The 21,875-nt window shown below is 36.4% G+C and overlaps 1 protein-coding gene across 1 annotated transcript in view; it reads right to left on the reverse strand.

Annotated features, from left to right (window-relative positions):
- The window catches only part of LOC149804714 (uncharacterized), a 50,646-nt gene extending 41,755 nt beyond the window's left edge, over window positions 1-8,891 (reverse strand). The window contains exons 1-4 of the mRNA XM_089943386.1: window positions 8,659-8,891; window positions 5,226-5,398; window positions 3,686-3,823; window positions 2,337-2,359 (exon numbers count right to left, since the gene is read on the reverse strand). Of these exons, the coding sequence (XP_089799512.1) occupies window positions 2,337-2,359; window positions 3,686-3,823; window positions 5,226-5,398; window positions 8,659-8,786 (462 nt within the window). The 5' untranslated portion in view covers window positions 8,787-8,891. The remainder of the gene's footprint in view (window positions 1-2,336; window positions 2,360-3,685; window positions 3,824-5,225; window positions 5,399-8,658) is intronic.
- Between the last annotated feature and the right edge of the window lie 12,984 nt (window positions 8,892-21,875).

Consider the following 21,875-nt stretch of genomic DNA (forward strand, 5'->3'; position numbering starts at 1 on the left):
ACCTTTAATAATAGCTGCTGTAACATGTTGTCGAGGTGAAATGCAATAATTTACGAAGATTGACATCTAAAGCCTGCCATATGCCTTCTTCGGCAAAAGGGGTGAGTGTTGGAGTGCAGGAAGGTCTGTGCAATTACATTGTTTTAATTTCTAATGGCCGATTTTAAACTGTGGCTTGTCATTTTTGATCGGAATTCACAGGAGTGGGTATGTGGGAGCTTTTTGTTATTATTATTAAGGTGTAAGGCTTTGATATAGATAAAACTTCACATCAAATGATCTGGTAACAGGGAACCAAAAGTAGTCCGCAGAATTTATCGATGTGTAAAAAATTCCAGATCAGTATCACGTGACCGTTTACATGCAATCAAAGCGTGCAAAACGCAATTTATAAAAATTAGAATTTTATATATATATATATATATATATATATATATATATATATATATATATATATATATATATATACACACACACACATCGAGACACGTTAAAACAATAATTTTTTTCCTGTCCCAGAACTTCCGGCGAGACTTTTTTTCCCTCAAGGTATATGGTATATATCGCAAAACTTCAGAAACGAAATAATTTTGAGTTGAATTTGTGCCCCCCTCCCCCACTGCACGGTACAATAAAATAGATAAACAAAACACTGAAAATTAATTAAACTAACCTTGCATTGTTATCATTCATTCGTTCTTTTTTCATCGTGCGAAATTTATTAAAGACAAAAATATATTCACGAACTCCATATATGTAGCAGCTGCCGGCTGCGTATGCACCCTTACTGATGTGTGTATCGCTTATGTCAGATTACAAAATCGCAAAGGAGATGGATTGTTATTCGCCATATAATTTGTATTCTTTATATATATATATATATATATATATATATATATATATATATATATATATATATATATATATATGCTGTTGTTTATTGACTTAAAAACTTGGCAATCCGGTAAATGCATTTTACATTCAGACAGCAGACATAAAATTTGTATACTGATTTGACTAATTCTGGTACTTTCATCCAGCTGTTATCATCCATACTACCCAGTTTAAATGATTTTAACAAAATTTCATATCACACCCTGTACCATATAGTTTCACTGAATTAGCGCTGTCAGCTCGTAAAGTTTCGAAGTGTTTAATGCGGTTCAAGAAAAAGAAACATAAACAGTGTAAAATTACAATCTGGTGCTCACTTCACATTTAATGTAATAGTTCACTAAGCTCAGAACCACGCATGATATTAGTGTCTGTTGTTCAGTGAATTTTCATGTAAGCGTCTTGAAATGTAAATAAATTTACCTAATTCGTTTCGCGCACGATTAATTTCAGTGCAATTCGTGTCGACATACAGTGGAAAATCTCTCATGTGATGCATGCTAATATATGAATGGTCTATAAACATGCAAATTCTTCGATGCCGCCATGACCTACTGAATGGTCTATTATTTCTAAAGGAGTGAGCATCTTTCATATCCGACTAACCTCGGTCATAATTTAGTTGTCTCCCTTGTGATTTCTTGACAGGTACATCCATATGCATGTTATCAAACAGTGTCAAACGACGTGCATTTGGTGCTTTTGTTTCAATTAACCTATTGATTCTATTACTCGTCAGACAAATTAAAATATGGAGGGGATGGATAAAATTATGAAAGCAGCAATTACAAGCAGACACCTACAATAATGCATCAATAAAGAATAGAATTATGGGTGGTAATACCCGTCCGTATTAAACTAGTCCAGAGAAACCTTAATTATGCAGACAATGTTTGCTTTCATATTGCACGCGACAACTCCTATAACCCGTCATCCTGTATAAGAAATGGACTCCTCCATAATTCGAGGAATAACATAGCGGATTACATATACACACAGACCAATCTTTTTCAGTATTTAATGAATGAGTAATGTTGTTCTGTATCTCAATACGAATGACGATGAAATCATTCCTGCGCCAGACAAATTCGGCAATTTATTTATATTTCGAGACGCTCTCGTGGACGTTGATTGAGCTATAGACGCGAAATCTATTTGCGATGCTGAGCTAAACATTATTATAATAAAATTTTCTAAATTTTCTTTTTGGTTTCTTTATATTACAACTTTGACATACTTTATTACATTTTCAGGCTGTTTTGGGATTATTCTTCCCTCACCAAATAAAAAAGTGTGACATTGTATCTCAGTTCTCGCCTAATAACATAATCAGTTCTTGAATATACATGCATCACATATTGCGCTAAGCAATTCAATATATTCCCATTTTATGAACGTTTCATTAAATCGTGCTTCTCGTGTCCCTCACTAAGGATACATACCTCAAAAGCATTATCTTGGTAGACTGTAAAATAAAAGTTTCGGTATGAGCTAAGAAGTGAACGTGGCATAAAACTTCTCGAATATTAAAGTTTTAGAAAATTCATTATTAATGAAACTGACATATAATTTGGAGGAAAACGATATGTATTTACAATGCTGTCGGTCATTTATGCGCACCTAAGGTTTCCGTCACCAATATTGAAGCAAAACGCATACCGAATTCGACCGATTGACGAAAATAAAATACTGCAATGCTTACCATTTGAAAGGAGGCAATTGTCACCAGAATATTCTCTTCAAAATAATATTAATTTGGACACACCAGATACCACCCTTGTGTTTTCGTGACTCGCTAAATATCGGCTTATTCTGCGCATAGCTTTGAAAAGATGTAATGTGTATTAATCGGGCTATGTAATTGAAATATTTTACTTTGGCTGTTTCTGTCAGCATTTCGGTCGAGTAATAAGGTCAGATTTATAGCTGGGTTTACAAGATTCAACGTAACAATGCCAATAAATGGCAAGATATATTAAACAAACTAAACTCATCCTGTAAAAAATAATTAGTAAAGTTCAGCATTTAAAAAAAAATAAAGAACACAATGAATAGGATGTGATGTGTTTACAACTTCTCGTTTATGGGAAAACAAAATTACTAAAGAATTTAGAAACAGACTATACGCCGGTAATTTCTTGAGAATCCCGTTTTAGCGGCAAGTTGATATGTTGTATAGCAGACGATAAGACTACTTGTGGGACACTTCTTGGAAGAGAGGAAACTTGGATTAAAATGAAGTATTGTTTTAAGATATTCATTTCCATCTTTTATATAATGTATTTATTTTATTATTCTAAAATATACATAATAAATAGGATTTTCTGGGTTACAAATTCAAGTAGGTCATGGAGTGGGTCTTTATGTTGACATTCAGAAATCACAATTTGTTATGCAATTAGGATAGAAATGTGGGATATTTTTGTACACTTCATGAAAACCATTTCCTTAATAAAAGAACGATCGTTCTTTCTTGACACAAAATGGATATTTGATCCCCCCCAAAAAACCAAACGTGATTCAATGTTTATATGAATGTCGTATTATTGCGCAGAATTACCCAACGCACAAAACTGACTGACAATGTAGCATATACTATGACGAAGTCGAAAAAGGAAAGGCAAGATCGCTATGGATATTGTTAGAGTATTTAGACGTGCACAGATGGTGCCGTAATACGCAGGCTGAGTTTGATTCATAAGTCTCTCTCTCTCTCTCTCTCAACAGTGTTTCTATATTTCATTTTAGGTATATTTAAACCTCGATCTCATTTTCTCAAGCGGATACTTACTTAGGTTTTCGTTCTCTGTGAACGTGGCCCACACCTGATTCTCCTCTAACCTGGCTCCGACGTACAATCTGTCATTGTCCCAGCGAAGCTTAAAGTTGGTGTTGAATCTCGGTGGTCCGTGAATTTCTCCCCGGATGTCTGAAGAGAAGAGGAGAGAAGGCAAAGTTTATAGTACAAGTCATATGGGTTATGTACTCGCATTTACTCATTTTAAATTAAATCTAAATTGTTCTTTTAAAATTTAACACCGATTTTCTTTAACCAAAGGCTATTCAATCATGATTATTGAATGATGTGCACCTTGACTCTCACCAAGAAACTTCTAGACGAAAATTATCTATCGCATTAGACTTTTACAATGGTGGCTATGTACTAAACTTGAGTCAAAATATGAATGCGTCATGTGAAATCGTCACAATCGATGGTAGTCCGAATTTGCTTATCAGTATGCATAGCTTTCATTGTGACATTCAGTCCGGATTGTACTGGATCACACCTTTAGGTTCATTTCGACTACAAATGTCTACGTACATTAACATTGATTTTGCCGTATGCACCTCTCGGGTCGCCTAAAAACTACCATCCAAATGAATATGGATGTATACGAATCTAAATTAAGTGAATACTTGCCACTTAATGGAATATCGAATCAAATTCTAAAAAAATGACACCCATTACTGAAATAGTCAGCTTTGAATGCCTACATGACCCGTGTGACTTCTACAATACTAGTCATCAGATTGTAATTTCATGCATTGGGAAGTGTTTCTCGCACAGGAAATAATAATAATAATAATAATAATAATAATGCATTGGCTATAATTGAATCAACTCAATATTTCATGTCTAAATATGAATTCAGCAAAAACGTAAATACAAAAGTAGTGATTATGCATTGATCTGTAAAAAATAGTATATCTTTATTGTACTTATATAAAAGTATTATTTTCTTTTTGAGACTGAAGAACAAGTTTGCAGCAATAGTGACATTCCCTGCATTTTAGATGCCTTCTCGCCTCTCAAACGATATGTCATAAAAGTGTTAAGATAGTTTCTGTATAACATACATAGATGGCAAAGTAGTAGCTTTCGGGTGTCATTTAACAGCTGTTGAAATTAAGTGTGCTACTTAAACCCTTTTTGTTGAGTGCTTCGTTGCAGGTGATATTTGACGCATTTTCCTACATAAAGAGCGTACGAAGAGCACTGTAAAAAAAGATTTTTTGCAGTGTTCTTTCTTTTCGAAGTTCTGAAGCAATTAATATGCATTGTTGTTTTATTTTTTTCTGTAAATGTCGTGGAGTCGCTTAGAAAAATGATACGGCTGTTAAAAGTGTAATTTATGGGACTGCAGTCAGAACGTTTCTCCAGCCGGAAAATTATTTACTGATAAATAGTTTACTTGGCATTGTGAACTTGGAATGTAGATCTGTAATGATTACGACCTGCATGTTTTTATCTAAGTTACCGCATATCCCTTCCCCCCCATTTTCCTTTATTTAGGGGGAAAATACTTGTACGTTACGAATGTCCAATATACCAGTGAAACTTTCAGACCAGGGTACTTCCTGCCAGGCATGTTCATTAAGATGACCGTCCATCGTGATGGTGTCACCATGGAGATGGTGGGCTAGGTAATGGTTTGGTAGTCCACCATGCCAGCAGTCCACACCAGACATGGAACATGTCTCATATTTACACCGGTCCACATACCTGTTGAATATAGACAAAACAAAAGACAACGATTACTTTTTTGCATCACCTAAATCATTCTAATCTATGCGACAGAAACATATAGCTGTTTTACTAAGCTTTATTTATTTCAGTCTGGTTATCTCAGTCAGGTCGTCTTAGTCATGGTGTCTACGTGCTATGAAGTACGTTTAAAAACAAGAAAGTCTTGTTGTCTTCTGTTGTGACTAACAGAGTAGTTCTAAAATCAAACGAGATAAACCAATGTATGACATAAAAAAGATTGAGCAACTTATGGTATCTTTGAAAGAGACAAACACGAAGTCGAGCAATTTGGAATTATGTCAGAAACTATATCTCGTTCCACACAGCATGGTGAATTTTAGCAATAGCAATAGTTGCCATATTTCCACAAAAAAATATTAATTTCCACGAATATCATGAATTAGAAATCTACTCCACTACACACTTGCAACTAACTATACGGTAGTCTGTAACTAGTATTGTAATTTATCGTACTGTTGCCTACCCTAGAACCCTTTCTAAATTAGAACTAATGGAAGTTGAAAGTTATCCGTGTACAAGATATGAATTAATTATTGTTATTTTATATGACACCCATCGATTAAATATATTAATACAGTAATAAAATCAAATGGTTTTATGTTTCTATTTTCTTATGCGTAGAGTTTGTTTACTTAGGGTCCACAGGAAGCCCATTTGCCCTCATTATAATATTTGCATAAATTCGTAGTACTATATTTTGGACAAAAATAGCACATGACTCGAGACGCACGATGGGCAATACTTCCAACTCCTAACAATTAGAACTTTTATCTTGATTTTTTTTTCCCTTTTCTAAGAACGGCATATACTTAGATACTTATTCAGATTTTCATAAAAAATATTTAAAAAAACCTGATGACCTTTATAAAAAGTGAGAGCAATAACAGTAGCTGATAAATAATAATTTGTTGAATATGTTAACTAAATTGCAAACGTGCAGGGTTATTTTAATTTAATTGGAAAAAATGGGTTAGAAAAATAATCTATATAGGTGTTTGTACCAAGACAAGAAAATCCCAGTCACGGGGTTGCATTTTTTTCTCCTCACTCGGCAAAGCCTCATGTGGAGACAATAATTTAACTTCTTGACTGAGCTTTCCTTGTCTCAGTCCAAACCCCAACACAGATTCCACGAACATTCTTTCTGGACACAAATTCCACTCAAAGTAAAGAGAAAATATTTTATGTAACAACAACAGAATTGAACATAAAATCATATCAATATTCGAACATTCCTAAATACGATTCCTCCTCTCACAAAGCTTAAGAGCTATGACAAATATGTTAGCAGTTCCATCTATATTGACAGCGCCTTGAACTTCAGACAGAGTCTCCAGCTTACTTGTGCAAATATGGTTTCCAAAGGTATAATTTCAACAATCAACAATATCTTATGTAATTATACTGAGTGTACAATCTCACAACCCTGCGTAAGCAACGATTGGGAATCATCTGGCTCTTTTTTGGATGTGGTGATAGTCAACTGGAAAGATTCGTTGAAAGGTTCGAAGAAATCGAAGCTGCTCAGACAAGAACGCCAGCAAAAATAAATAGTAAATAGTTCAATATCTTTGGCGGACGACATTAGTTTCGCGAAACATAATTTTTTTTAAAATTACCGTCAAAAACTTGCTTTAAATCGGATACTACCAGCTTGAAAGGCATTCTCGCAAACAGCAAAATTCCAATACGCCAAAGCTTGATATAATTTGCTATGTAATTTCACTATACGCCTCCATTTTTGGATAAAAAGAACTCTTGTAATGAATTATTTTCGTTGGCACACTTGACAAAGCTATATTAATATACTGTACCCCCTCAAAACCGAAACCTCACTATACTAGAATCTTCTCAAGACTGAAATTTGTTTTAAAGTACCGAAATTTTCCTTTATTAATATTGTTTTCCCCAGTAAACCGACACCCCTCAACTCTGAATAATAAAATACATATTGATTCCAAATTTAATGGTTAACCTTATGAAGAAGAAAAAAAAGCCCATAAAAACCAAAACTCGCTACAAATATAGAAATATATTTTAGCTTCTAAATTCCCAACACACGTTGAACATATTAATTACGATTAGTATATGTGCATTGTATGCTTATCTGTGAGACGACGAACCTGAATATTTCCCAAAGACACGCGAGGTTAAATCAGTACTTGACATGCGCGTCAACATAGCATAGGACTGACAATAAGCAAATCTGAAGTCTTTGCACCACGTTAAAGAGCCAGCTTTTAAAGTGAATTATTGATATTGAAATACTTATAGGTATATCATTTAAGAAAGTTGAATGTGTATCTAATTGTTATCTAATTGTGACTAATGTTATTCGTTGGTATATGTGATCAATAGAAAAATTACGAAAATAAATAAATATCAGGACTCATTTCAACAACACCTGCAAATTTGACAAATTAAATGATCTTGTGTGAAAATCATTTGACCAAATTAGGACCAACAATATTTGGGGTCCCGAGTAGCAGAGTTTGCTAAAGCGCTCATTGTTCCGGGTCATTGTTATCTCACCTCTGTCTACGTAGGATTGAGTCTCGGACTCTACTGACGTGGGTATGTGAGAAAGCTTGTCATCAGCCTCTAATGGGTCGGTGGTTAATCCCGAGGTTTTCCGGGGTTCTTTCTCTACCAGTTATACTGGCATGTATAGACTAGCCTTTTGATGAAAAATGGGGTTAAATCCCATAGCAACAACAACAACAGCAACAACTAAACGCATTCCAGTCTCAGGCCCTATAATATAATCTCTCTCTCTCTCTCTCTCTCTCTCTCTCCAACTAAGCGTTTAGTAAATGATTTTGTTTTCACATCTGCGTTAACTCTGTAAATCAAAAGCCTATCATAGCCCAGTGTTAGGTTTTGACTGTATTTTCTCATAAAGAAATGTGAATATAATGATAAGTCTATCCAAAATTCGTTCCTTTAGTAAATATTAGCTCTAGAGGTCCTGAGGATGCACATCTGTAAAATGCGTAGAATTAATATTGAGCAAAGCTCAATACCCAAGTGGAATGTGTTCGAATGCTAAAACAAAATTATTTTTTTATTTAAACTTAGCTCGAAATCGAAATATTATGGTACTGATTAAAACAACAACAACAGCTCACGTCTTATCGGACAATTATTATGAACAAAACAAATAAACACTTGGCATATAATATCCGGAAAGAATCCGATAGAAATGCTCCAATTACATTGTGTCTAATTTCGTATGGATGCATTGATCGGCTACATTCCCGTTGGCACTTCCATTTAGCGGTGAAATGATGAATCCAGTGACGTCCATCCAAATGAAAAGGGTTAATCCTAGAGTAAGAAGCATGTTGGGGGAATGGAACTGTAACACACTGTAAGATAAGTAAGCTCTTTGTGTCAACTTTATGATCCACAGAATAGGAACAATATTGACGACCGTACATATTTATAAAACCTTGACTCCATTTATCAGCCATATAGATTACGTTCTAATAGAAGGATTCCTTCATGACATTTGAATATCGAAATCTGGAAAACAAAGTTGTATACCACAAAGAGGATGTGCACCAGTACTATACAGAGAATATAAAGCTGTTGAAAGTATATCGATAATCAACGAGAGTTCTTACAGAAGGACACATATGGTAGATATCTTTGAAAGGGTTTCAGCTGAGAAAGGAACAGACGGTGCTAGTAATGCGGAGAAAGACATGCCCTGCTGCCTCTTATTTACCAGACAAGTTTTCTAAAGGACACTTTTCTAAAGGACACCTCACTTAGGTCATACATACTGAATATTGACAAAATTGATGATCTCATGAGAATGTATGAATGATCTAGCTAAATTAATAGTTGCTGACTTAGGTTAATGCACTGTATTTGATGTTAATTTTTCACAGAAGTATTAATAAGTGAACGAGTAGACCTAATTGAATAAAAAGCAGAGAGAGAGAGAGAGAGAGACGCAGCTTTATAAATTTATGATCTACGTCACATAAAACACTTCATTGAAAAATCAAGATTTAGAAAGAAAATGTCATTGCCAAAACCTTCTTTTGAATTACAATTCTTTCATAAAGCGTATAAAATAAATGCAATTCCAGTTGTTAAACGTCGATCTTAAGCTTGACTGGTTGGAACAAAAAAATTGGAATTTATTTAATTATTTAGCTACTTACTATGTATGTATGTATGTATGTATGTATGTATGTATGTGTGTGTGTGTGTGTGTGTGTGTGTGTGTGTGTGTGCATGAATGCATGTATGTATGTATGTATGTATGTAACCGGAACATATGGATTTGGTTTTGTTGCCGGTTACAGCATCACCCATGATGTCATGGTGTACGGTTTTTAATCTTGGCGATTGAGGCATAGCGAATTGTTCGAACTTAATGCAGCACGTACATGTGCCGGCAGTGGGTTGAGAAAATGGTGGTGGAGACGTTTATCTCGTGACCTCCGGTTGTGTGTTTGACCCTGTCCAAGGACACACATGCAATTATATATATATATATATATATATATATATATATATATATATATATATATATATATATATATATATATATATATATATATATATGTGTGTGTGTGTGTGTGTGTGTGTGTGTGTGTGTGTGTGTGATCTTACTACATTACGGAAACAATCTTCAGCTGAAAGTGAAAGTGTTGACTTTTCCATGTTCCCATCATGGATATGTCTGTTCAATTCACTGAATGTTTCGGAATTATTGTAAATATCTATAATTGCAGGTCTAAGCCGTATGACACGATATTATCTCATAGCATTGTCTCGATCAGGTTAGGCAGATTTGTATCTGAATAGACAAGTTTCATCATCATCGTTTTCGCCAATACGGGCATGCACGTCTGCGTAATGTCCATAAGCGGACTATTTAATTGATCCCGGGGAAGGAAATAGAGCCGCATCCCCCAGGCATTACTGTGCACAAAAGGCACTATTTAACTGAGCCGTCAGGTCTCGGGTCAATATGACTGGCTTCAGTATGACCCAATGAATGTAAGGATATACACGAATGGAGATAGACCCAGCACGCACTTGCGTTAAAGGTAGCAATTCAGTCTGTATTAGCTGCGCTAGGTGTCAACCAAGCAGTATGTAACGCCAGTAGCGATTGGTCGCCACTATGACGTCACATCGGGATACCTAGGTTTTTATTCCTATATAGAGGATTAATGAATTGTTCATGAAGAGAGGAAAAAGTGCCTCTGCATTCATGTATTTAATATGTGCTATGCACGTTTAATAATTTAATGTCTGGCAGGGGCGAGGAGGAAGGTTCGGTCACGGAGGAGGCTGCTCACTAGGAAAGCACCTTGGTTTATCCAGAGTATACAGTTTTTGACTCCCTTGTCAAAAGGTTAATGAATTGACGTCTTGACGGAAGTTTGGAGATATATTATGTGCTGTATTTTTTTTAAAGATAGTACCGCACCAGTGACCGCTTAGTGATAGTCTATAGGGTTATTTAAATTTTATCTATTGAGTCTGATTTGGGTGGGGTGGTTCTTGGTATGGGTTCACCCTTTTGTGAATGATTATTTAAACTTTCCTAGGCTTAATGGTGCGCCGCTTTGTGCAGCTGGGCCTGATGGTCCTTGTGGTTGGGATCACCTCATATATTCTTAAGTTTAGAGTCCTAAATAGTTTCGTTAGGTGTTTGGCTGACGCATTGTGCAGCCGGGCCTGGCGGTCCTTGGGGTTTGGACCACCTTATATGTATTAATTTTTGGGTTATCGTAAGTTTTCCTATCTTAATAGACTTTGCCGCCCTGTGCAGCAGGGCCTGATGGTCTTGGGCTTTTTAGACCACCTGATAGATTCTAATTTTGTGGGTCTTATCCAGGTGTTCTAATTGTTATTAGTGCCTCCAGGAGAGACTGTGCCTTAGTGCAGTTGCGTTTTTTGTACTAAATATAATCTGCGGTCACCTAACGGTAGGAGAAGATGTTAGTGTCCTTAATATCATGATGTAGGATTGTGGTGCCCATGAAAAATAATTAAATAAAATTTGTTTTTAAGGAAAGAAAAACAAATACAAGAAAATAAGTCTGTTTAAAATTTAGATTAAGGGTTACTGCAGTTTATTTTTTTCTAAATATGTGGGTTTAGGATTGGGTTAAGTATTTGCTAATCTATCTTGTTGTTTGATTTATTTTCCTATTACTTAGATGAAACTATTAGTATATTGTTATTTTATTTTCAGGCTAAGTCTATTTGATTAAGACAGATATCTTTGCCGAATACTCGGGTCGCTAGGACATGTCAAAGACATCTGATCTTATTTATTCCCTAATTGTAAGTTTATTAGCCTGTCTACTAGTTGTGATAATTGTTCATATTTTTGCTTTATTTATGTGATGTTATTTTATTTTCAGGCTAACTCTATTTTGAGAAGACAGATATTTATGCCGAATACTCGGGTCGCTAAGACTTGTCAAAGACATATGTTCTTATTTATGCCTTAATTTTAAGTTTGTTAGCCTGTCTACTAGTTTTGGTAGGCTTGGACTTATTTGGTTTTGATTATTATCCAAGCTTGTGGATAAAGTTATTTATGTGATGTTTTTTCCAGGCTAAATCGTTTCTGATAAGACAGATATTTTTGCCGAATACTCGGGTTGCTAAGACATGTTAAATACACATGGTCTTGTTGTTCCTTACATTTAGTTTGTTAGCCCGTCCCATATTTGTAATTCATTGAATGATATTTATTTATTGTTTAGCGGATCATACACTTTTGTTTAAATCCCCCCTTTTTCCCCAATGTCGGTGAGGAAGTTTATAATATTTGTGTAAGTAATGTCCTTATTTAAGTTTTGTTCTTTGAGGAAATCTGGATAGGTCACGGGGACCCTATTGTACGTTGTTTAATCCTAAACCTAGTTCTTTGGGTTCCATACTTATGGCAGGTGTTAAAAACATGTTTTAAATCTTCTTGGAGTGGACAGTGTGGGCATTTGCCATTTGAGTTTATGTTGATTGTCAAATATTTCCCATAGCTTCTGGCTAATTTAGTTTTGCCTATTAGTATCCTATTGATAAGTTTTTAATCCTGACTTCTAACGAGTTGTGGTGGGTTAGTATGTCTTGCGACCTTATTTAGTATGGAGTATAGCTTGCGTCCCTTTCTGCTGCTATCCCATTGTTATAGCCACTTTTTGTCAATTTTGATTCTGATAGTGCTATACAATTCTTTGACGCTGTAGTATAATGTTATGGAGTCATGTTCATAGAGATATTGTTTAGCTACTTGATCTGCTTTATCGTTCCCTGCTAGTCCGATATGGGACGGCACCCACACGAACTCTGTTAAATGTTTGTTCTTTAGCAGTTGTTTAATTAAGTGGTTGGTTTCATTCAGGAAGTTGCTTCTTGTGATAGAGTGGTTTGATTTAATCAAGTTGATGACGCTAAGGGAGTCGCTAATGATAACTGCTTGTCTAGTTTTTGTTAGTTGGATCCATTTTAGAGCTTCAATAATGACCCATAATTCGGCTTTGTAAATTGAGCAGGTGTCGGGTAATCTAGCTCCGAATTCTGTGTTGGTTTCAGGGATTACTATTGCTGCAGCAGTTTTGTACGGTTTTGTAATTTTTGAACCATCGGTGTATATCTTGGTGTACCCTATGTATTTTTCATCTAGCTCGGCTAATATTTTTGTCCTTATATTATGTACCTGGTCATAGACAATTTTGATTCAGTTAGGGTTTATATAATTGAGAAAAGTAGTGAACCACGTGATTCGTTCCAGCTTTTTATATTCCAGTGCGATTATTCTTGACGTAGAAAGATTCATAATATCGTACATATTTATAATCTTAAATATCTGTTCTTAAGGAAAAAATAGTTTAAAATGTAACATAGGTTATTTAATGTGTTACATGTCTGGTGTATATATTTTTTGTACTTAAACAGGTTTGAATATGTGACTCGTATTGATTCGTATATTAAACGGTTCAAATGTAGTTTAAGCTGTTTGTGGAAAGTTTTTGATCTCCGTGATGTTGTTTAATCTTTGTTTCGTTGTTGACCTCTGAGTGGCTGGTGATATCAGTGGTTGGGTGGTTGTTGATATCAGTAGTAGGGTAGTATGGTGGCTGTTAATACCAGTAGTCGTAGTAGTGTGGCTATTTATATCAATAGTAGCGTAGTAGGGTGGATGTTAATATCAGTAGTAGTGTGGCTGTTGATATCAGTAGTAAGGTAGTTGGGTGGTTGTAGATATCAAGAGTAGAGTAGTAGGGTGGCTGTTGATATCAGTGGTATGGTGGCTGTTGATGTCATTGGTAGGGTATTAGGGTGGCTGTTGATATCAGTAGTAGGTTGGCAATTGACATCAGTAGTAGGTTGGCAATTGATATCAGTGGTAGGGTGGCCTTCATCAGTAGTAGGGTGGCTGTTGATATCACTGGTAGGGTAGTATAGTGGCTATTGATATCAATAGTAGCGTAGTAGGGTGGCTGTTAATATCAGTAGTAGTGTGGCTGTTGATATCAGTAGTAAGGTAGTTGGGTGGTTGTAGATATCAACAGTAGAATAGAAGGGTGGCTGTTGATATCAGTGGTAGGGTGACTGTTGATGTCAGTAGTAGGGTATTAGGGTGGCTGTTGATATCACTAGTAGGTTGGCAATTGACATCAGTAGTAGGTTGGCAATTGATATCAGAAGTAGGATGGCTATTGATATCAGTGGTAGGATAGCCTTCATCAGTAGTAGGGTAGTAGGGTGGCTGTTGATATCACTGGTAGGGCAGTATAGTGGCTGTTGATATCAATAGTAGGGGAAAGGTGGGGCTGTTGATATCAGTAGTAGGTTGACAATTGACATCAGTAGTAGGTTGGCAGTTGATATTAGAATTAGGATGGCTGTTGATATCAGTAGCAGGGAGGGTGATAATGTCACTAGTAGGGTAGCAGACGACATCAGTTGTAGTAGCCGTTGATATTAGTAGTAGGGTGGTTGTTGATATCATTAATAGGGTGGGTAATGATATCATTAATAAGAGGGAAGGTCGCTCAACTGTTGTTTCAATCTGGATTGGATGACATACAAGAGGAACTACAAAATGTGAGGGCATAAGGCTTTTCTTTTATTAGCGTATGGGTTCATTCCTATTTGTGATATGCAGTTTTGCTGATAAACGAATATGTGCATTGTGAGTCCAGATTGGAAATGAATATGAGCATAGTGTGTCCCAGAATTGAAACGAATATGTGCATAGTGTGTCCCAGATGAGAAACGAATATGTGCATAGTGGGTCCCAGATGGGAAACTGATATCTGCGTAGTGTCCCAGATGTTTAATAGGATAAAATAATATACAAGTATTTGCCAAACCTAGACGTTCTTACAATACTAAAACATTTATATCGACGCAGTACATATGTCAAATGTTTTCAAACTGTGTGTGAATGCTTGCATCACAACCAACACAAGAAAATGAATCGCTCATATGAATGTGATGTTAAAAAATATAAAGAGCATTTCATTGGGCTGATGATGTGATATTGGTGTTCATTTGCTGTATATAAGCCACAATCTAAACCAACCTTATATATCCTGTATAAAAATGATTGTTGGTATGTACTTTCACAAATATTTAAAGGTTTATTGCCATAGATGTATTGCACGTTCCTAATGTGTTCAACGAAATGCACATCGCTAAAGCCGAGAGGCATTATGTCTGTGTCATCACTTTAACTTGTTCATTCCAGTGCATGTCATTTCAAGTTAAACCCAAGTTTCCTGAAGTTTGATCGAATACAAACTGCTTACTAGTTAGTTAAAGAGCGTCAATGAAAACAAATTAGGTTTCTGGAGTGTATTCCTCACGAAGGCGAAGGGACCATATATTCATACATTCAAACCGCTCACGTGATCTTCGCGGAACTGAAGATGAGGCGGAAATTAAAGTCATGTTAACGTCAATATAACACCGACGAAATGCCGTTATTATTTCCATTGCAGTAAATGTATTTCAACACACAAAATACATCGTACAAAAAGTCTTCATGGACATTATCTGGAATTGTTCTATAGAACGAGAGATAAAGCTCAAAGTACAATTGTTGACTAAACAATTTGGATCGCCATAGCTAAACTGTGGTTATATCGATGTCACTTGTTTGCCACAGGAATATTTACAGAACAACCCAATAAGCCTGGTAATTTTAAATATAATCCTGACTTGTTTCACGATTGAAGTCATGACGATGATCCAGCAAAGTATATCTCATATTCGTCGTTTTTCTTTGTCCAAATGTATGAAAACATTCTCTATTCACTAATTACTCCACTCAATAGCACAATCACTTTCATTCACACTATGTCATCAGTGACAAGACAAATGCTTAGGTGAATAACATGTTTAGGAATGTAGCATCAAAGAACAGGTACTCTTCTTTGCTCTAATGACATAACAATAACCTACAAGGGCGCATTCCCATTCCATAAAGTGCATCATTAGTTTTAGGAAAAAAACAAATATTTCAGAAGAATTTATACCATTATCATATCCTGAGTCCATATCTGGACCGAGAAACAAACCCTTTAAAAGGGATTTATTATTCGCTCGATGCTAAGGTAAAATCAGAATGCCACGACAAAGGCCCCAAAAAGCACAAAATCATAGATGAAGACAAATAAACGACAGCTATTTCCTTCTAATGAAACAAAGACAACGATAACGAAAATATCAGCATCAGTTGGAAAGAACATAATGACGACCACCAACAAAAGAAAGCGAGGCACTACAAATGGAATGTAGAGGTACCAAAGGAAAACGCAGTCATCATCCCATTCAACAGTAAAACGATAACCAGCATCAATAAAAGCACAATAAACTGTCTCTGTATCATTTACGCCATTCTGATAATGTCAAGTGAACCCAGTTTAAGAATACTTTTCTTCTCAATCTGTTTCACACGCTACCGAAATGTTCATTTGCCATAACACTGCTCCTTCTCGTTTGTCTTCTTCTTCTGTTGCTGCGGATACTTCTGAGACACACGATGATACAGCCCAAGATAAAGAGCAAGAAAGAACAAGTGCGTTACAAAGTTTAATCAATCTGTTACTAAACAGGAACTCTCTTGATTCAGTTAAATGAAATCTAATCATTTTTCTCTTCCAATGCCCATGGTAAAGCTACTCTGATTTCCTCACATCATGCGGATACGAATACATGCATCAAAAAGATGTTTTGACATTTTCGATTCAGTCACTTCTAACGAATGTTATCCCTGACGATCTTATGATATCATGGTAAAAGCCATCGGCAAAACACTCACCAGACTGAGAATAATTCAATACACACTCGTTTAGAGCAAAACTGGAATTAACTGTTGGCTTTAAACAAGCTAAAGAACCAATGCATAGGCACACCATTCACAACATTCCGGAAGAAGCGATCGATACTTTATGTAAATGTTGCTTGAACAAGTTGAAAAGAGTATTTCCATTGATAAAGATACAGAAGCTGCAGTAAAGACCATATCGTCCCTTCCTTAAAACATGATGAGTAAGAACATTCCTGCCACTAAAAAGGACAAAACAGTGGATGGCAAACCAGGAGGATTTTTCTGATGTTGATAGCTTTATATTTTGCAAAAGAATCAATGTCAGAAGCTATATCTAGTCGCCTGTTATGCGTAGTAATGAAATCCGCTTTTTGAAATGAAACGGCGGTTCATTTTTGAGTGACGTTAATGACAGAACGCTTATTGAAAGACGATCATTAAGCTTGGTCCCGTTGATCAATTACAACACTGGTTGGATACATATCGTTGGTACCAGTGGCGAATGACACACTTGCCACTGAATCAAAATCTTCGTTTACAACGAAGATTGCAATATTTGATGCATTGATAAAACTTGTCAGAAACGGAAGAATTACAACAGTACAGCAATTATTACAAAGTCTTAAAACATTTTACGTTAAAACTATCGATGATACGACAAACGCAGTTCTAAGTTCCTTCAAGAATTTGATGACCTAAGGAAATTTAGCAGCCACGACGACAGTTGGCACCATAAGTGCAACAGAGCCATCCTTGAAAGCCGATATATTAGGAAAGAAAATTAAAGAACACGTTCACAAAGAGGCGCCAAGAAAGGATATATCTCACATATTCAACGACAAACGACATCCTTTAGTGTATCAAGCAAAACCGACTCCATGGTTAATATGGTGGATTTGATTAACGATGCTCACAAACATTGACAATGGCTTGTATATGTGGAATCGCAACAATTATTTATAGGACTTAGCAAGCAAATTTTCATCTTACAGCAATCATACGTCTACATATTTAGCGATGAATTTAAAATTATAGAATTTTAAAATCTACGGCCATGTTACGAAACAGCGAAGAATAAGAGGAAGAACATTAATTTAAAGACAAAGAAAGAGGAAATATGGAAAATTTTCAAGGACTTCCACCTAATACGCCCATCCAGCTTTGTACATTCTTGCAGCCAAGTTCACTTCTACGCCGTTTTTACAAAAACATGTTAGCATGAGTAAAATAGACGTCAACGCCTTCCAATCACACTGATTTTTACATCACTATTACGCCCCCATTCTTCTTCGTACATGGAAAGTGTTGCAATAGAACGAAAGCAACTACTTGTACAGGAGAGTTGTAGCTCTCTTCACCGGTTTTCACATGTGCACGCACTTGTCCAGAAAGACAAAATTAGCGAAAATGACACGTTTCGGAGCCCGTAACTTCAGTTTGGTACAACGCAGAAAAGTCAATGATAGCTTGATGAATAGAAAAATATCTCAGAAGTAAAACAAGCCATATAGTATGGTCGTGTGTCTTTAAAGACATAAATAGCAGAAGGAAATCGAGGGTCATAGGTGGAACGAAGTATTTGCAAGTTGCGTACCTTTTCTCTTATATATTATGACAGAGAGGATCCTATGTCAGAACGGGTCATGGGGGTAATCTAAGGTATTTTTGTCACTTTGTATGATTTTTCCCTTCAGATTTTTTTTCTTTCTTCTCAACATCAAGCTCACGTCGAGCACGTGTGAATGACTCAAGTAAAAGGGAAACCACAACAACAACAAAAAAACATACAAGTGACAAGTGTGAAATTGGAGATTTATCTTGTGTGGTCGTCATGTCCTTAAAGGAAAATTATGTGGAGTATTTACGAGTTTAAGAAGTCTTCAGTTGACTTTTAATATTATCTTGAAGTCCTTGGAACTGGAGAACTTAGTAAAGCACATGCTGCAATAAGATTATATCTTATTTATACAGTTTGGTCGTTAAGTATCATCTCTGAAGAGATTTGACAAGGACCCTTCGTGACATGTTAGTAGAGAAGGGGACTATATAACGTCAATGGAAAATACATTATAGACCACCCTTGGGCCTGTATAACATCAAGATTTATAACGACAATGGGAAAATACATTACAGGTAAGATGACGTCACAGTACTGAAGATAGGTAACAATGTAGCAAGGGGCTGACCTCAATCGGGAGCACAGAACGAGAAAAAACCTATAACGTTTTGGCGCGACAAAGGCATAAATAACATATACAATAGACAACATACAAACACAAACAACTATACAACCGACATAAAAAAAATCGGCGAAGAAGCACATCTTTTCGAGGCATATGAGTAGCCCAGAAAAGGGCCTTTGGGTTCTTCTTCTTATTCTATTTTCTCCAGTTCTTTCACCATCTCCTCAATTTCTCAATAATTCATTTTCTCTACTTCTTTTCTGTTTCTAGAATCAAGTCAGGATGTCACATAAATCTAACTTTTTCCTGTATCTTCATCCAGTTTTCATTCATTTTTTCAAACTTCTCTTTTTTCTTTCTGTTTTCTTTGCCCTTTCTTTCTTTAGCCGAGCTGTCTTTTATCTTCTTTACCTCTTCTTCCTGCACTTTTCTCATTATTTCTTCTTTCTTTAGTTGGTCCAACCCCCACTTCACAAATAACCACTCTGTTCAATGCAACTTGTCTTCTAGAAATGATCTTAATTTCATGGCACCATCAAGTGCCTCCTTCAAGGTTCCGACTCTCACATATTGAGGTTGAATGAAACCTCTTAATTTTTCTACTTCCTCCTCTATCATACATTGTACTAGATCCCTGGCTACTTCCAGGCTAGTCACAAAGTCTAGACTACTTGGATATTTTCATTCCTTCTCAAGCCTTTCCACTACATAGGCTGCATCCATGATCCGGTACAAACAGTTCTTCAAGTTGTTGAACAACTCTATTGCCATCTTCGTTTATTCAAAGTTTAATGGCGCGAATAAGTCAGTCAGTCATTTTAATTAAAGTCATTTGCGCCCATATGGGCATTTACGACTAGTTAGTGCCCCGTTTGGGGCTATTTGATTTTTTCGAAGTGGAAGGAATAGTGCCGCTTCCCCTAATGCATTAATGCACATAAAAAGTGCTATTTGACTAGTCCGATTTCGAGACATTGATGTCTCACGAGATTCGTGGTGAGTGAGAATGGCTCACTTATATGGTACATGTCTGGCAGTGGCAAAGGTATGTCGGACCAAGTGAAAGTGGTGCACCCTACATCCGGGATCGTTTTTTGGTTCCCCAGTTTCCGAATAGTAAATGGAGTCGTTTCGCCATATTTATAATTTGGAAAATCATTATTTGTGCTGTTTGTTGGATAAGAGAGAGAGAGGACATGATGAATCTCCTAGTCTATTTTAGGGAAATTTATTGAGTCTGATAATATTTGGAGTTCATACTCGAATAATTCTTTTTTTCCGCCTTGTGCGGGGGTGAGGGCTGATAACTGGGGTTTGGCCACCTTAATTCTAAAATTTGTGGACATATTTCCCAATTATGTAAATATGGTGCCACATTGTGTAGCTGGTCCCGATGGCTTTGGGTTTTAGCCATCTTATAGATCTAATTTTTAGTTTCTTACTTTAAGTTGTAACAAGTTTGGAAGTCAATTCGTTGCCGCATTGTGCAGCGGGCCCTGCTGGCTGAGATTCAAGCCACCTTATAATATCTAGGTTTACTGGCCAGATTTTATTCGTATATTTTAAAATGATTCATCATGCCTTAAGTTGGAGAATAGAGCAGATAGATGTTGTTAGTATTGATGGTTAATTAGTTACCAAAACACATAATGCATTGTTTAACTGTTTATACATCCGGACAACCCAGGGTTATGTAGTGAGTGATATGTGCATGTGCATGTGCAGTATCAGCCCGCGTTTCGTGGTACACACCCCTACTTGGGCGGTAAACCGTATGTTACCCCCGCCCCTAATTTCCCACTCAGTCACTCCAAGAGGGATGTCCAGTGATGTAGTAATCAGATGTTGTATAAATGGGTATTGGGTTATGAGCTACTTCTAAATCTGTCACTAATCTGCATTGTCTGTATAACCACCCAGGGTGCCGTAGTGGGTGATGGGTGCAGGTGCAGTATCAGCCCGCGTTTCGCTATACACACCCCTACTTGGGCCGTAAACCGTATACTACTTCCGCACCAACTTCCCCACCTGTTTCAACGCATGAAACTAGCGGATGGGTGATTGGGTTGAGTGAGTGGATATTTGTAAGTATATATCGGATTTATGTGATGTCAAGCCAGTCTGAATATAATAGGTAGGGTTATATCTTGTCTATCTCCATGAGGAAAATGAACATGGCCTCATTTGTTTGATTCGGGTTAGGATTAGTTTGATAAAGTAGTTCGAAGTAGGTATATGATGAACCAATTTTCTTTAACGTGGTGGTTAATTTTTTTCCTTTGTTCTCCATATCTTGGGCATATGTTGAAAACACGCCGGAGGTCTTTATCATCAACGCAGTTTGGACATTTTGTTCTATTTCCACAATTAGCCAGAACATATTTCCCCATACTACTTGCAGGTAGGTCTTTTTTCTGTATTATTTCGGCTGAAGATCCGTTGGTGGTGTTTAAAGTTAGTTTTTGGTGCTTTGGTTTTGCGACTTACTGTGTATTGTTTTGAGTACAGCGTGCGTCCTTTGGGGCATGTATCCCATTGGGTTTGCCATTTACAGACGATTTTTTATATCATGCTTATAATTCTGAGACGCTGTAATCGATTTGGGCTGGTTCTGGTTAGCTAAGTTTGTTCTTTGCTGCTAGGTCGGCCTTGTCATTACCTGGATTGCTTATATGCGACCGGACCCATATGAATTCTACAACTTGGTCTTGTTTTTCTTTGTTGTTAAGTAGCAAGTTTGCTTCTTTAAGGAGGTTTTCACGCCCCTTTGAGTTGCCTGTTTGCAGGATTTGTAGCACACTAAGCGAGTCGCTTATTATTACTGTTTTCTAGAATTTCTGTTGGTATGCTGTCTTTAATGCTTCAAATATGGCCCAAAATTCTGCTGTGTATATTGAACAATTATCCGTGAGTCTGCTTCCTATTTCCT

The sequence above is a fragment of the Sinohyriopsis cumingii genome, chromosome 2 (assembly GCF_028554795.1).
Source record: "Sinohyriopsis cumingii isolate HCF-2022 chromosome 2, ASM2855479v2, whole genome shotgun sequence".
In the NCBI taxonomy this organism is placed as follows: Eukaryota; Metazoa; Mollusca; class Bivalvia; order Unionida; family Unionidae; genus Sinohyriopsis; species Sinohyriopsis cumingii.